Source organism: Zingiber officinale, chromosome 7B, assembly GCF_018446385.1.
Source record: "Zingiber officinale cultivar Zhangliang chromosome 7B, Zo_v1.1, whole genome shotgun sequence".
Classification (NCBI taxonomy): domain Eukaryota; kingdom Viridiplantae; phylum Streptophyta; class Magnoliopsida; order Zingiberales; family Zingiberaceae; genus Zingiber; species Zingiber officinale.
In genome coordinates this window covers 3,115,997-3,133,244 of record NC_055999.1, presented here as the reverse complement: position 1 = coordinate 3,133,244, position 17,248 = coordinate 3,115,997, and the positions used below count along the sequence as shown (strand labels likewise).

Here is a 17,248-nt window from a genome sequence, read left to right as displayed (position 1 = left end):
GCAAGGTAATATATATATATATATATATATATATATATATATATATATATATATATATATATATATATATATATATATATATATATATCGAATATGTTTCTAAATGCTATTTACGTCCATTATTTTTTTTGATAAGTTTTATAATCTTAATTTATCTAAATTGAATTGATATTTAACTAAATTATAAAGAAAAAACTGCCTTGTCAAAGGCCAGTGGAGCAATATAATCTAAATTGAGCTATCAGTAAGCTTCGCCTAACTCGATTCGGTTACATTTCATTGTTTTCAAATGACAGAAAATGTTATAAAAAACGATTGCATAATAAAGCAATGAAATATGCTAAATTATATAAAGACAATAAGAAAATGTATTAAAATTTGAGTAAATGTTCTGAAATAGGCCCATCTTATTTTCGAAGGCCCAAAGCATGTTAAACAAACTTAAATTGTAGTACCCTTGGTCACTTTTTATCTCTCATGGTTAATGTAATTTAAAGATTTATAGACATTTCAAAGGTTTTTATTGATCGGTTCATTTTCTGCTTGGGATTTTCTTCCTTTGATTGGTTCAATTCAAAGTAGAGTGTGCGTGCCGGACCAGAATCTAGATCCCTGGTTTAGATTTTATTTATTTATTTATTATTAATAATAATCCACTAGCTAACGTACACACGCGAGATCCATAGAATAGTATAACATAAAGGCGATGATCAAGAACCAACAATAAAAATATTATAACAAACTATTTTTTTATAAAAATAATTAATTTAATTTTTATATTAAATATTAAATTGATAAAAATAAATATTGTATTTGAGAACTCTAGTAATTAGCTATTGTAATAAATTCTTCCTCGTATATAAAAAATTATTAATATCATACTTATTTTTAATCCAAAAAAAAGAGAAATATTTTTTTTTAATATCACTAGACTAAAATATTTATAGAAGTTTCTCCACTCACAATCCTAAAATACAAGGCTAAAAAGAACTATGACGATATATATTCCTAATTGATTAATGAGAAACTATAGCTGAATTTCGAATTATAGATCACTGATTGATTAATGAAAAAAAATTTTAATAATACGTCGAAGTTAGATCTCAAATTCTATATCTCTGATTAATTAATAATAAAAAAATTAATAATATATCATAACTAAGTGCTCAAACGTTAAGGAACACCTCATACATTAATCACTATTTAAAATATTAGTAATTATTTATGATTTATTTTTTCCATATTGATTTAGAACGAATTAAAACTGTACATTCACCTGCACACATACTAAGGCACTCATGCTAAAGCGGAACACGACCTCTCTCTCCATAGATTTCCATCTCCATTCCGATCATAAACGTTTCGCAAAGAAATCCAAGGCATCATCAGATCTCTCTGCTATGCAATCTCGCTTCTGGAACTGGTCGAGCCTGCTGTCGGCAAGCACAGTCTTGTAGGCGCAGCTCTTGTACTCGTGCCAGGTGAACTCCCTGTACTGGCTCTGTTCTCCCTCCGCAACGAGTAGCGGCAGCGGCGCCAGCCTCTCCCCCGGCGGCGGACCGCCAAAGTAGATCATCGACACCCTCGACTTCAATCCCTTGGTCAACACCCTGTGTCTCACGCTCCTGAATCTCCCATTTGTCAGCACCTGAAACAGTACCAACCTCCGACCCATAATTAATTCCTTTTTGATTTTTTGGTTAGGCAATAGGCATAATACCTGTAAGGAATCACCAACGTTGATGAAGAATGATTCTCGGTTAGGGAGGACAGGGACCCAGCTGCCATCTCTCAAGGAGATCTCCAAACCAGCAGTTTCATTCGATCTCAACACAGAGATGAGCTGTGGATCAGTGTGCTCCCCGAACCCGGTCATGAATCTATTTTGCTCTTGAATCATTGGGCATGGAGGGTAATAGTTCACTCTCAGCATAGAATCACTCTCCTCGTCCATCACCAATTTACTGAACGCATCCCTTGGCTCGATCCCGAGACCGTGAGCCATCATCTCTAGAATCTGGCATGCCAGTTTTCTCATTTCCAATATATAATCATTCAAAGCAGAGCTGGAACATTATTGTGAATTAAGCATCAGTAATTGAGCATAATAAAAGCGACGATCGAATATTAATTGAGGCTACGTAGCTACCGTAAAGAGCTCGCAGAGGGCTTCATGAGGAAGTCCATGGAGAGGGACTTGGAAGTGATCTCCATGAGGAGGTACTCCACCCATCCTACATCTCCATTGTTCCCTATGCTCTTGCATCCGTAACCGAAGGGGTTTGCTTTGCCGGCGAGCTCCTTCTCCGCCGCCGGCCTGGCAAAGAACTGCATAATCTCCTCCTCCAGCCTCGCAATGAGCTCCATGGGGATTCCATGGTTGGTGACCCTGAAGAACCCGAGATCTTCGCAGGCTCTCACAAGTAGAGTCTCGGCATCCGGATCCGAGAGGGTGATCACAGGGACACCGGGGAAGAAGCTGTTTTCCCTTAGACCTGCCATGGTCAAGACACGAGTTGGAGGAGGAGATTTAAGCATTATATACAATAAATTTAGTACCATAAATTTGATTTAAAGTATTTCTGAAATATCTCAAATTTAATATTTTAATTTTTAATATCCCAATTCATATTAAGAGTACGATTATATTCAGGAAGTTGCAAGGAGTACTGTGAGTATGATTTGAAGGACTGTTTTTCAGATGCTCAAGATCAAAATTCATTGATGACTTTCATTTTAAATCATGATTATTATAGTCTTTGAAGTCTCTTGAGTCACACTTCGATTTCACAATCTAGATTCAGAGTTGTGGGTTTTGAAATCTTCGCAACTCATTGATGACTTTCATTTTAAATCATGATTATTATAGTCTTTGAAGTCTCCTGACTCACACTTCGATTTCACAATCTAGACTCAGAGTTGTGAGTTTTGAAATCTTCTCAACGTTGAGATAATTTAATGCAAGTTCATCGAAGGAACTAAGCTTATCATACTTACTCACCAATATTACTAAAGATTCATTAGATTCCTCTAGTTCATATCATATTAAGATTTTAAATTTTCAAATAATATAATACTATCAATGAGCTTTGACCAATTTCTAACCTTAGGCACATTCAGAATACTTTAAATCAAGTTCATTGCACTCTTTGCATTCTTTTGAGTATAACTATGCTCAAAAACTCGGATTCCATAATTAAGATTGAGATATGCGAGTTTGTGAAATTGATACAACCTTTAAATATTTCAATCATCACAAGCTCATTCAAGGAAATAAGTATGTCATATTTACTTACCAGCACCACCAAGTGTTTCTAAGATTTCTCTGGTTCAACTATGTCAAGATTTTAAAATCATAAATATTATAGGACGATTAATGAGTTTTTGGCCAAAACTCGCTAATGCTTATCTTAAAAACACTACAAATCAAATTCATTGATACTTTTTACATCCTTCCTAGTATAACCATGCTATTATACATGGATTTTATAGTTTAGATAGAGAACTATGGGCTTATGAAATTGACATAACCTTGAGATAGTTTGTCATCACTAGCTCATTAAAGAAATTAGGTTTGCTATACTCACTCACCAACACCACCTAAGAATTCATAGGACTTTCTTGGTTCATATCATATCAAGATTTTAAAATTCTAAATATTATAAATGATCTATGAGTTTTAATTAAAATTTATTGATAATCTAAGAACTTCAAATTAAATCAAATCAAATTTAACTATGCCACATGAATTAGGGTATTCAATTTTAAGTAACTTAAAAACACTTTAAACCAAGCTAATTGGACATTTTACGGTTATAAATTTTTAATAGTCAACTGGCATGATCGATAGGAGTCCATTGATGGAATATAGAAAATTAAACAATCTACTGCTACTGAATCATTAGTCGAATCTTAATAAAGAAGGATATAATAGGAAATAAATATTTTTATTTTAATAAATATAAAATTTGAATTTGCAGTTTGAGTATTTAAAAAAAGTTAGCCATGTGGTTCGCTGATTTCCATTTAATTTATTGAAGGTCACCCATGGCATATATGCATTCAAGTAATTAAGATAAATGTCGTTTTTAATAATTAATGTGCAGAAACAAAAATTCAAAAAATTGAGTCCCGGTTTCTTATTTAAGACACTCTGTAGAGTAGTTTGTCCATCATTATTCGCTGACGCTGAGTTTATCGATATAAATTATTGAGTCATTTTAGGGCATAATTTCATCTCCAATTTAACAAGAATTGGCTGTGACTAAAACATAAAGTGTTTGTCAGATTAATCATCTTTAAAATTAATTAATCAAGTTAATAAATTTAAACGTCTCAGTTGTCGTTGTCATTTTTCATTCTTCAAAGTCATCATAGATATCTTATATCCTTTTCCGATCATCCTTACCTATTTGTCTCCTGACTCCGGGCCCATCCTTAGTTTTGCTCTTGGGCTCTCCCTAAAAAGTCTCATGCTAATGAAGATATCCTACATCCTTTTAAACTCATGATCTTTATCAAATCTTTTCAATATGAGACTTTGATTGAACCACAATAAATTCTCGCCTCAAACGAATGAGCACAATTACTTTCATAATATGAGTTTACTCTCAATTTTATTTAAAATCATCTCACATGATATCTGATCTAGATCATAACTTTAATATCATTTATTATATTTAAAATATGTTCATATATTTTTATAATAATATGATATTATTCATTTTAAATTTAGATCCTCGACTTTACTGGTAAACTCTTCGGAAAAAAACATATCAATGAAAACATCATGTATTGTTTTAATCATATGATCTTTGTAATCTTTCTAGAATTTTGATTGAATCCAACAGCCTTGCCACCAAAGTCAACTTGAGGGTTGCGCTGGTGTTGGTGATTGAGCCAAGAGAAGAGATAAGGCGATTGAGACAGCTTGCGATTCCTCTATTCGGTCCATTTACTAACATTGACTTGGACTTTGGAGACGAGCGGGCCCAGCAATGTGAGATTGTTAGATTCGGGACAAGAAAACGCGTGTCGCCCAAGTACGCGCACACGTCTCTCTCTACCAGAACTTCGTCCGAGCTCGGACCTGCAGCTCGTTTAGATCTGATCTGAGTCAGCGAAGCGCCGCCATCGCTCTCTAAGACTATGGTGCCATATGGCATGGTTCGACGACGACACGTGGCTCGAAAACATTGATGGCCACGCAGAGTGGCTTTAGATTCTGGGTCAGCCATATCAAGTCAACTCGAGCCGCGTGCCTCAATAATGGGCTTAACCAAAACCGTAAAATCAATACAATAATATATTTATATTATTGGCCATTGTATAATAAAAAAATCTTATTTCTAATGAAGCGTCACGTTCTATTTTGGGTTGGACTAACCATGACCAGGTGCAACACAGGTACAGTATACACCTCTATATGCGGGCGATGACCAAGATCTTTACTATGATTATTTGACTGTAAAATATTCTTTAAAAATATTATGTAATCATGTCCACCCAAGGTGAAGGGCATTTTTTACTATCATTTATGAAAACTTTCTTTATGCTCGTTATTGATTTGTTCTATCACTGACATTTTCGAGTAAAAAAATAAAAAATAAATCATATTTTCATTATTTATCAAAATAAATCGAAAAGTGTTCACAGCGAATAATCCAGGAGTCCAACATCCTTTAATTATGTAATCCATTTGGATGGAATTTTTTTTACAAATTCATCATAACTAGGATTCAAACCGCAAATATCTGGGTGACAGTCTAAATGTCCTACCGCTACACCATAACTTCAGGGGTACATTTTCAAATAACAAAGATAGATAAAGAGATGGTTGGGAGTCTAAATATCCTACCACTACATTATAACCCAGGGGTACATTTTCAAATAACAAAGATAGATAAAGAAGTGGTTGAGTCTAAATATCCTACCGTTACACCGTAACCCCAGGGGTACATTTTCAAATAACAAACCCCCAGGGGTACATTTGCAAATAACAAAGATAGATGAAGAGGTGGTTGTGGCCGGTGGATCAACCACTATTATTATTATTGTTATAGTCCATCCTTTAGCACCAAAAATCTCTTAAGTTCTGACCATTTTATGCCCGGTCCCTGAACCTTGCTATTTTTCATACGAGCAGAGGACTTTAATTTGAAGAAAAAGAAACTTTCAGATTGTTTAACTATGTTTATGCTCTGAATTGCTAATTATATCGCTATTTTCTTTTCCCTGTTTCTACAAAAATGACTGATCAGAAAAGAACATAGCCAACTAACAAAAGGAAAACGAAAATGGGTCGTACGGATCACATGAAGCAGGATGCAAGTTGTTAGACATACAAACTATCAAACAATTATAGAAAACCTACTCCATGATGACTCCTCGCTTGAGCCTCAGCAAGTGACAGCCATGACCAACATCATTTGTTCCTCAAAGATTTCTGGAACAATACGTCCTGAACCCGTATTCATACCTTCTGAACTAGTCCCAGCTTCAATCGTGTCATCAGAGCCAGCATAGCTTGTTCCTTCTGCCACCAGCAACCAGTGCTCAGTTGAACTCACACCAGACTCCTCGGGTGGCATTTCTCTCCTGTTTTCCAGATGAACTGCAGCAGCATCTTTGACATGCAAATCCATATGAGAAGATGAATCTCCATTCATATGTTGATGCTCAGCTAAGGCTGCAGCTGCACAAGCCAGCCCACCCGAAGGAGATAACTTTACAATAGTTGCTCCATGGGAACTGCATGGCCGTACCAACATCGATGGTCCAGGCAAGAAGCTGGTTGTAGTACCTAAATGACCTTTAGATGATTGCTCCTGTTCAAGATATACAACCGATAACTAGAATACTGAAGAGGTAATTTTGTTTCTTTTGCACGGCTGTATGAAGACTAGAAACTTTAACATATGACAATGCATGTTTTATAGAAGCTAATGTAAGCAAGAAGTCCAATATAAAACAGGAGATGTATTTCCCAGGCTCGGGAAAGAATATAAGACAGAACAGCTATTCACGGTATCATATGAATTGCTAATTGATATACACATGGCGACCAATGAACAGGTTCAGGCACTACCCTTACTGGTAGGATCAAACTTACCGCTATTCACATATATCCACACAACACTGGTCCCCTGTGTATCCGAATATTTTCTGAATTCAAAGTGCAGATCGTATTTACCTGAATGGAGAGCCAGATTGCTTCCATGATCATTATGCTCTCGAGATCCAGGTCAAAGTCGTTATCCCTGCATTTTAGAGTAATGAATTGGAGATGAAAGAAACAAATGGACAAGGCTTTATATGACTTGATGCCCAATGTGGATGAAGAATAAAAAAATTAACAAATTTTATACGCATTATGGCATTGCATATTTCAGTTAACCATAAGAATCCAATAACTTAGATCATCCAATAATAAAAGTGTAATTAGCTTTGTCTGAGATATCCAATAAAGAAAAGAAAATAATGAAGACGAGATCCAATAAATTATTTAATATTATTTAGGAACATGACTTCAAGAACCTGCAGCAGAAGTCTAGTTTCTCTATAGTTTCAGTCATATTAGTGCCTTGGTTTCAGCAAATCAGTTGCATTGGCAATAAGGGAAAAAAAGAACTGATGTTAACATTACCACGAGAACAAACTCTAGTCATTGTTACAAACAGAAATCTAAACTAGCTGGAGTTGGGCATACAATTACTTCGTCACCAAGGTTATCTGAGGATTAGATCATGAATCAAATTGCTGAATTTTTCAAATTGTAATTGAATCCAATTTGTGAATTGTAGATTCAGTTAATACTCCAATACCCACTTTAATAATTTTAAAATTTTAAGATATTCTATTTGATAGTATAAATATAATTAATAAAATGTGATCATGATTCATAACAAGGAAATTAAATTCATAGCTAGAGCATCTGAAGAGAAATTTTACGACTGATTTTCAAAATTGAAATGAAATAACAGAACAAAACATTACATTCTAGATTCCCTTCTAATAATATGACAAGAATTGTTAATTCATCCCTCACTGGCTACTCTTGAAGCTCAACTGACATCAATGCCGCCCAAAAAAAGAACAATAATGATAGTAAATTAAAAGACGAAGATGTTACTATTGTGCCAAGACTTTTACGTTACCGCTGATTCCACCCTCATTGTTGATGATGAGGCTTAATGTGGCAAGATATATTCTTCTTCTATTTCATCGTCAAGTAGGAAGCTTGCCGTCACCTCCAGAATTTCTAAATGATATGATTTATTCTTTTACATGAAACTCAACTTCAAGACTCTTTACCCTAATGTATATACTTCTATCGTGTTACAGAATATTTTATCTTTTTTATATGGAGCTGTTTAATTTACAATGAACTATGTTTAATTTCAATGGTAGAAGCTTAACTGCTATCAGACCTGTGTTCTATTTTTCCTCAAAATGATATGCAATATGCATCATGTTACTTGTACAACAACAACAACAACCAAACTTTATCCCACTAGATGGGGTCGTCTATATAGATCCTTCTACGCCATTAGCTCTATCCCCTACTATATCATCATCTATACTTAAATAATTTTTATGTTGTTTTATTTGCGCTAACCAAGTTTTTTTTTGTCTTCCTTTTCTTCATTTGATGTGCATATTTGTCATAGTTTCACATCGCTGAACTGAAGCATTTATTGACCGTCTATGTACATGTTAGTACCATCTTAAATGTGTTTCTTGGAGTTTTCCTTCAATAAATGCAACTTCGATTTTTTCTCTAATGCTCATATCTCTTATTCCGTTCATCCTCATATGTCCACACATCCAACTTAACATTCTCATCTCTGCAACTCTCATATTTTGCTCATGTGCTCAAGTCATAGCTCAACATTCAGTGCCAAATAATATAGCAGGTTTAACCACCGTTTTGTAGAACTTCCCTTTAAGTTTTAGAGGTACTTTACGATCATATAAAACCCCCGATGATATTTCAACCATTCTACATAAGACATCTTTCCCCGATGATATTTCAACCATTCTGCTTCCATTCTACATAAGACATCTTTCTCAATCCCTCCATCATTTTATAAAAATTATAAATACTTAAAACTCTCAGTTCCAAACAACTCTTCATCACCTATCTTAACAATTGTCTTATTATATCTAATATTGCTAAACTTAAATTCTATATATTCTATCTTTAATCTACTAAATCTAAAAATTTTCACTTCTAGTATTTCCAACTAAGATTCTAGTTTGATATTTACTCCTTCACGTGTCTCATCTACCAAAATAATATTATCTGTAAATAACATACACCATGGTACTGTGTTTTGAATATGTCGAGTGAGTTCGTTCATGATTAGTGTAAAAAAGACAGAAAATTTAGAGCTAATATTTGGTGTAACCCTATCTTTATTGGAAATATTTCAGTTAATCCTTAAGGTAAAAATCCTTGATCATGTTACTTGTATTGTCTTTTAAGGTTTCAATTGTTTTATGATCATGCAATTCTTAGAAAATAATCTGCCACTATTAACTCTATATAGGAAGATATCACAAAATTAAAACCACCCCAATATTTTTTTCTTGCAAAATATTTTCTTTAATGAAACCTTCTACCTGAAGGGGAGCCTTGGCGCAACGATAAAGTTGTTGCCATGTGACCAAAAGGTCACGGGTTCGAATCCTGGAAACAGCCTCTTGCAAAAGCAGGGTAAGACTGCGTACAATGGATCCTTCACCGAGACCCAGCATGACGGGAGCTTCGTGCACCAGGCTACCTTTTTTTCTTTTTTTTAATGAAACCTTCTACCTATAACCAAGTTAGTAAGCATCCTAGTCAATTAGAGGTAGCATATGTTTCATTTTGACTGCTTCACACCGTCTTCCACATTTTCCCTCACTTAATGTTCAATCTACATACTTCTTTTGTAATCTTTTCTTAGAATATCATATGCACATCCATCATGTCATTTCCTAATAGACCAACATCAACCTATATTTGAGGATCTTCATGCATCCTGCTTGTGTTCATACCCATACATAGAAGCGATCCAAGTTACAAGATATAGTAGGTGAAACAATGGAAAACAAGTAAAAAAAATCCTACTGTAATATAATAATTAAATAGATAAAATTAAAAACAAATAAAATATGTTTTAGAATGAAACTCTATGCCAATATATTGACTATTTCATATTCTACCATATGTAATATCATAAGAAAATATACACATAAACTAGCTAAAGACTGAAATCATCTAAGGAACAAGCAAAGAAATTAAGAAGTAAATTTCCAGCCACGAGAACCAACACTCTAATGCAACATGGATTCTAAAATATTATATTCCTCATCTATATGGCTCATTCTCTATATTTCTAGGACCAAATCCACTGACTATTTATCAGCACATAAATGTATATCTGGCATACCTATTCTGCCTTGCGTGTGGAAACCTCATGTTTGCAAGTGTAGAGCACGAGGATTGTGATGAACCAAAATTATTGTCTTGTGATATTTGAATGGTGTACTGTTCAATAAATAGTAATAATGAATGAGGCTATTTTTTGTGGAAAAAAAATCTAAAATGACAATGTAAAGCAGACCAGAAACACAAGTATTACTAATATCATGGTATATTCAACATCTGTCGAAGTTGGTATTATGCTTGATGAATTAATATATCGTCTCTTCTTTATCCTTTCAGCTTCAACCTTGCAGCTCTTGCTGCTGAATCCTTATTTGGGCTTCTATAACCTTCTGTTCTTCCTGCATTTAGGCAGTAATCTTGGCAAGTAAGACCCATTTTACAGAAATTCCAGAAGCAGGGAAATTGAAAAACTTGCAACTTGTTCTATGCTCTTCTCCTCTTTTGTCTTTGCCCCACGGTATTCCACAGCATAGTTTGAAATTTTACAAAAGCGATACCTTCCAAGTCAAGCATAGATCAAGGTTCTAAAATTTGTTAGGAGCTAGTCGAGCGCTAGACCAACGCCTAGCGCCTAGACAGCCTAGGCGGAGACTAGGCGCCACTAGACAGATTCCACGGTATCAACATAAATTATATAATAAATTACATAATAATTAAAACAAATTATCTTTCAATTTGCAAGTATCAAAATGAAAACAAATTGCCTTTCGACTTTAATGAATATTGCAAGTGTTTGATGAAATGACGTTTTCAAAGGATGAAACTTTGACCAACCTTCAATTCAATCCTTTTCAAGTCCCTCAGTTAAGGAAAAATCATACAACAAATTTTTCTTCAAATCGATTTTTCCAGCCTTTTAACCCTCTGATTTCTCCAAAATGTGGGCTTCTTCATTCGCTCTGAAGATGAAGTTTGATACTAACCACTAGGACAAACCAACAAATCGATTTTCTTGTTGGACCAAAGTTTAAGGTTTATAAAACTTAAGCCCAACATAAAAAAAGAGTTACATTTCAGTTTTTTTAACTGTGCTTTAAATTTAAAAGTCCAAACTAAAAAGAATTATGAAAACCTTGCACTATTTCCGTGGTGCCTAGACGATTCAACCGATCTACGCGCCAACTAATCCCGTCTAGGCGCCAAGGCCGCCTAGACTAGCCGACTAGCATATTTTTGGTGCGGCTGGCTGGCGACTAGCTCCTAGGCGGCGCCTAAGCGGCTCCTAGGCCGATTTTTAGAACACTGGCAGAGATAATTTATTCAACACTCAGATTACTTAATGGATATAAGTAATAAAATGCAAGTTAGAACCAGCAAAAATTAGACACTGTGTTGGGCGAGTCGAATGCGATGGTTTCATCTGAAGAAAACACTACACAAGAAACCAACATGAGAAGATCAACTCAACAAAATTCAAGTAAATAACAAACTAATACTTAATTACATTGTACAGTGAACACAAATTTGCATAGTACCTGTGCACATGCCTTTTATGCAACACCTGGATCGGTTAAGACTTGGATAATACTGGACACAAATGTGTACTTAACGAAGTCATCCAAGAATCCAAGGATAAGCAAAATACAAGGCTTTCCAGACTAAATTTCTTAAAGGAATCGCAACAACAGTAAAGTAAAAATTGAACAACGAAGGTACCAGAAAGCACATGGGACACTCTTCCAGATTTAAAGAGTGGTCATCGAGACCTGGGTAGAAAGCTGCCAATTTGGAATCAAGAATGAGCTTCCTCAGCCTCTTATGATCGATGTCTATGTGCTGATACAGCCCCTGCAGTCTTGTATACTTCTCATCTACCACTTGCCTCTTTTTCCCAATCTTATTCCCCATCAATCCCACCACCAACAGAGAGATGTCCCCAAACGAATTGAAGGAGCCTCCAACAAATTCTCTTTTCCCCTTCTATTATTTCACAAATTCCTCACCCGACATCTGATACAAAAATGAAATGTCAAAGGGAAAACCAATAGACGAAGGCAACAAGTCGAATCCCCACCCCCACCTTTCCTCTCCCCGTTCCCAATAGCGATAATCAAACCCCCCAGATCTCCGCTCCACGCTCCGGATCAATGAATGAAACTCTACCAAGACTTCTTCCTGTTTTCAAGATCCGAACCTCCATCACAGATCACCAAAACCTGCATGCCAAAGGCCAACTTTTATAATTACCAAAGAGAGTGAAATTAATCTTAAACCCTCCAAACAAACCCTAATCTCCCACCCAAAACACACATTATCTTCTCAGGCTCATAACTCCCCAATCTATCTTGCCGATCTTAAAACTAAAATAAAACAAAAACAAAACAAAACAAAACAAAACAAAAAAGCCTACCTTCAGGGTCGGGCAGCGATGGAGAGGGAGGGAACGGGCGGCAGGGAGAGCGAGCGCATGAAAGGCCAACGCCACGAAGAAAAGGAGAGGGAAAAAAAAAAAAAAAGGATACAGAAGAGGAGCAAGTGGAGGAATCGACAAACAACTCTGGGCCGTACGAACCGAAGAAGATTTAACGATCTATTCGATTTTAGATTTTTAATTACTTTCAATAATTTTTATAAATTTTAAAAGTCTAGATGTATTAAATATAATTTTTTTTAAACTCTATAAAAATTTAATGATACCTAAATTAAATTTTTATAGAATTTTAAAAAGTTTAATCAATTTCTTTTTATAGATTTTTATTAGAGTCGTCAATTTGGGTTGGGCCCGTCGGGTTGGCCCGCCCCGCCAAACAATTTAAGCGGGTTGGGTTGGAATTTTATCAACCCAAGTCCGCCGTGGGCCGACCCGCCTAGGCCCGCGACCCGCGCGGGTCGGCCCGCTCGGGCTTGGGTTGGCCCGCGGGTTGAAAAACATATATAAGTTAAGTTTTAGGCCAATTTATTATCTTTCTTTGTTATAATTTTGAAATAAAAATAGTACTTTTCATCCAACATAAGTACTCGTTTGTGTTCATTTATATTTAAAATACATGTTTATGTATACATTTAATTGTAGAAAACTTTTTCGAAGTAAAATGTCGAAGATATGAAATATTTTTTAATTTTTTAAAAAATTTTTGATGGGCCCGCGGGTTGGAAATTTTCCAACCCGCCAAGTTGGCGGGTTGGCCCGCCCCGCCCCGCCAAATGGTTAGTCCGCCACGGACTGACTCGCCCCGCCACGAGTTGGCCCGTCTGACAGCTCTAATTTTTATAGATTATTTTAAAATTCTTTAGATACCAACTTTAAATCATTAATAAACTTTAAAAAATTTTAAAAAAAGTTATTTATTCATTGTTAAGATTTCAATGGACTTTTAACCTAACACGTCTCTCTCTTTTCGACCGACGTCATCTCTCTTTTCCCTTCTTCAACGGTTCTGTCTCTCTTTTCGATCGTCGTCACCTCTCTTTTCGACCTCCTCCGTCGTTGAATTCAAGCTCCATTTGCTAATCAAGTGTTCTCTTTCTGTTCCTTGGCTCTTCTTCAATTTCTCTCATAGATATGTGAACATCTATTGGAATTACATCGTTTAGCTTTATTGTTTTAATTTGTCTGGAAGAAATCATGGTTCTTTATATTTTTTTGAATTTGCTGCTTGATTATTGTGTGATCGTCGATTTGTATATGTGTATTTTGTTTATGGACGTATTTTATTTGTATGTGTAATAATAAAAATTGATCTTTTAATTGGATGAATTTTTGGTATGTGATATGGGATATCCAATTTTTCTTCGCGTAGTGTTATCTCAGCGGCATTTATGAGAAGATGCTGCAAAAGGCGCCATCGCTAGTCTATAAGTTCTTGAATATGACACGTTGTATTTGTCTATACCACCAAAAAAATATTAAATGTGTAAAATCAGAAAGACAAGAACAAAAATGATTATGGAGAAATTCTACTTTTATGTCTTATTTTCCTAAATATTTTTTATTATTTTTAAATTAAAAAAATATAAGAATAATCATTTTCTTCTTGGTAACCATATTTGACTGAAATGTTAGCTATAACTTATAAAATATTATTAAATTATGAAATCTAGAAGTTTTCATAAAAAATTTTAAAATGTCTTTAAAAATTTTGTAAAAACGTTTATAGAACTTGAATTTTTTTCATAACTCTATTCAATCCTATAAAAGTTAATAAAAATAATAATAAAAGTCATTAAAACTCTTGATTGGATAGACCCCTAAAGATTTGATAAATTGACTATCTAATTCAGGAATCACATCAGCCAATAATAACAATCACAACGACCATCAGCCAATAATAACAATCACAACGGCCAAGAGAGGAGAAGCAGACGCAGAAGGAGATCCAAATTGATTTTTTTAAATTAGTTATTCGTTATTTTTTTAATTATATTTAATTTTATCCTAAATTTTAGGAATCAAATTTTGTTAGTTAAGTTATCATAAATCTTAGAAAATAAATCTTGTTAGTTATTTTTCTGTTTAGATTTTTTTTTAGTGTTTTGATAGCTATATAAACATATTCTTAAATGATGTTTAGGACAAGTTATTTTGATATTGAATCAATCGGTTTCGCTTAAGTCATGTTACGACTACATCTCTTTTATTCTTCTATTCCTACTCTTATTTTTTTGAGAAGTTTTTTTAAAACCTAACTTGGGTTATTTCTTATTTCGTTATTTCTCTTTTGTTTTCTCGTTAATTTCTCTGAAATATCACATCCCAGAATAATCTATATTCTGATCAGCGTCAGTTGGTATTAGAGTTCATTAAGATCCAATGGAGGAGCATCGTGGACGTGGTTGTGGTTGCAACAAGCAAGTTCCGAATGAGGAAGCTCTGCACTATGATTGTAATATCCAGGATGTAATAATAATTGAGGATTTGTAGAAGCAAGTTACGGAATTAACCCAAAGTCTGACAGCACGGGATTTTGTAAATCATGAGATTTCTGATCATAACTCTGAGTCTACTTTTGAGAATTCATATCACCGTTGTATTACGTACCAGGAACACTGTAGTTGAGAGGAACAATATGGGGACTTTGGTTTCCGAGTTGATCTTCCTGATATTTTTGGCATATTATAAGCGGAAGGCTTCATTGATTGGCTCAACGAAGTAGAGAGGATTTTTTAGTACAAGGAAGTACCTGATCACGTCAAAGTAAAATTGGTCGTTATTAAGTTCAAAGGTCGAGCCTCTGCATGGTGAGAGCGGTTTTGGCGATCACGAGAGAGACAAGGTAAATCTAAAATCACTGATTGGAAAAAATTTTAAAAAAAACTTATGAGAACCCACGTTTCTTCCCTTTGGTTATGTGCAAACGTTGTTTCAACAACTCCATACATTGAGGCAAGGGGCTAAAACTGTCGATGACTATACAGAGAAATTCTATCAGTTTATTGCTAAGAACAATCTATCTAAAATTGAGGAGCAAACGATAGCATGATATTTATGGAGATTATGAAAGCCCTTACAAGATTCCTTGAGCCTCCACTCACTCTGGACTGTTTCAGAGGCTTATCAGCGAGCTTTAAAGGTTGAAAAACAATTAAATCATATACCAACAAATAAAAGCAATCAAAACAATTGAGTTGTTCGTCCTCAGGAGTTGCGCCCTTCCCAACAGCCACCACAAGGTAATTCTAAAACTTCTATCAAGTGTTTTCGATGTGGTGAACAAGGGCATTGAGCTTTAGATTGTAAAAGATCCCTAAATAAAAAATAAATAAAACTCTGCTGGTTAAGGAAGACATGGAGGATGAATTTGAACAAATTGATGAGCCGATTTACGACGATGATATCAATAACGAGTTTCTTTATGGAGATGATCATGAGACTCTCATTGTATGCAAGAGCCTACTGGTCCATAAGGAAGAATCGAAAGATGATTGGCTGAAAACTACTATCTTTCACACAACTTGCATAGTTGCAAACAAAGTTTGCAAAATAATTATTGATAGTGGAAGCTGTGAAAATATTGTATCTGAAGAAGCTGTGCAAAAGCTACAGTTGAAAATGGATCATCATCCAAAACTCTACAAGTTGTCATGGCTGAGCAAAGGGAGTGAGGTAATCGTAAATAGAAGGTGTCTTTTAACTTTTTCTATTGGTAGCTGTTGGAGTGTATACTGAAAGCCTAAGCTTTGTAAACATTCATTATGAATAAAGAATCACATTTGGTCTAATTATCTACATTTGTTTGTAGTTGTTCATTTAATTTATATTGTAGATAACATAGTATGTGGTGTCACATACAGAAGATGATGTTATCAGTACCTTATAAATTATAAACAGTAGCTCACGACCAGAATGGAAAGGAACAAACCATTAGAAAGTCGTAGTGTAATTAGATATTAGTTTATCTTGACTATATAATTACACTAGTACACTCAGAGTGTATTGAGTAGGACCATTTGAAGTCGTTCCTTTTATACTGACTTTATAAAGGAATAAACACCTCAGTTATTATGGAAGTGTGTGCTCTTAATCCTAATATAATAACAAGCATATATGTTTGATATTTATTTCTTTAATTTATCAATGGGTGAGATTTAGTTCGATGAATCAATAAACCCGATAAATTGGGAAATGGTATCACTCATAGTGTGTGTTGTTGATTATAGAAGGAAACTGTGTCCTAGTGATACTAGGTTGATAATGTCCTCAAGAGGAGCTCATAAAGATTGTCATGTTAAACCCTGCGGTGGACTTAGTCCGACATGATAATAAGGTTGAGTGGTACTACTCTTGGACTTAGATATTAATTAAATGAGTTGTCGGTAACTCACTTAATTAGTGGACATTCGATATCTTAAACACAGGAGACTAACACACTCATA

General features: G+C 34.7%; 3 protein-coding genes across 3 annotated transcripts; all 3 read right to left on the bottom strand.

Moving 5' to 3' along the window:
• Positions 1 to 1,209: 1,209 nt before the first annotated feature.
• LOC122007406 (gibberellin 2-beta-dioxygenase 1-like) lies at positions 1,210 to 2,502 on the bottom strand. Its single transcript, XM_042563272.1, has 3 exons — positions 2,150 to 2,502; positions 1,721 to 2,066; positions 1,210 to 1,648 (listed from the first exon to the last, which is right to left on the bottom strand). The coding sequence occupies exons 1-3, from the start codon at positions 2,500 to 2,502 to the stop codon at positions 1,352 to 1,354; spliced, it is 996 nt and encodes a 331-aa protein (XP_042419206.1). The 3' UTR covers positions 1,210 to 1,351.
• A 3,699-nt stretch (positions 2,503 to 6,201) lies between these two features.
• On the bottom strand, positions 6,202 to 10,752 carry LOC122005053 (E3 ubiquitin-protein ligase GW2-like). Its single transcript, XM_042559959.1, has 4 exons — positions 10,611 to 10,752; positions 10,437 to 10,534; positions 7,193 to 7,259; positions 6,202 to 6,827 (listed from the first exon to the last, which is right to left on the bottom strand). Exons 1-4 carry the CDS (start codon positions 10,635 to 10,637, stop codon positions 6,399 to 6,401), a joined length of 621 nt encoding a protein of 206 aa, XP_042415893.1. The 5' UTR covers positions 10,638 to 10,752; the 3' UTR covers positions 6,202 to 6,398.
• LOC122005054 (E3 ubiquitin-protein ligase DA2-like) lies at positions 10,638 to 12,283 on the bottom strand. Its single transcript, XM_042559960.1, has 3 exons — positions 12,092 to 12,283; positions 11,911 to 11,962; positions 10,638 to 10,773 (listed from the first exon to the last, which is right to left on the bottom strand). Exons 1-3 carry the CDS (start codon positions 12,281 to 12,283, stop codon positions 10,700 to 10,702), a joined length of 318 nt encoding a protein of 105 aa, XP_042415894.1. The 3' UTR covers positions 10,638 to 10,699.
• Positions 12,284 to 17,248: the final 4,965 nt, after the last annotated feature.

Excerpts from the sequence above, each read along its gene's own strand:
- LOC122007406 (XM_042563272.1), bottom strand. The coding sequence starts at position 2,502 with ATGGCAGGTCTAAGGGAAAACAGCTTCTTCCCCGGTGTCCCTGTGATC. Across the intron at positions 2,067-2,149 it reads CCCTCTGCGAGCTCTTTACG|CTCTGCTTTGAATGATTATA; the intron begins GTAGCTACGTAG and ends ATAATGTTCCAG. Across the intron at positions 1,649-1,720 it reads ACGTTGGTGATTCCTTACAG|GTGCTGACAAATGGGAGATT; the intron begins GTATTATGCCTA and ends GTACTGTTTCAG.
- LOC122005053 (XM_042559959.1), bottom strand. The coding sequence starts at position 10,637 with ATGATATTAGTAATACTTGTGTTTCTG. Across the intron at positions 10,535-10,610 it reads TAGTAATACTTGTGTTTCTG|TACACCATTCAAATATCACA; the intron begins GTCTGCTTTACA and ends TTTATTGAACAG. Across the intron at positions 7,260-10,436 it reads CCACACGCAAGGCAGAATAG|GGATAACGACTTTGACCTGG; the intron begins GTATGCCAGATA and ends TCTAAAATGCAG.
- LOC122005054 (XM_042559960.1), bottom strand. The coding sequence starts at position 12,283 with ATGGGGAATAAGATTGGGAAAAAGAGGCAAGTGGTAGATGAGAAGTAT. Across the intron at positions 11,963-12,091 it reads AGTGTCCCATGTGCTTTCTG|TATTATCCAAGTCTTAACCG; the intron begins GTACCTTCGTTG and ends ATTTGTGTCCAG. Across the intron at positions 10,774-11,910 it reads CATAAAAGGCATGTGCACAG|GAAGAACAGAAGGTTATAGA; the intron begins GTACTATGCAAA and ends GCCTAAATGCAG.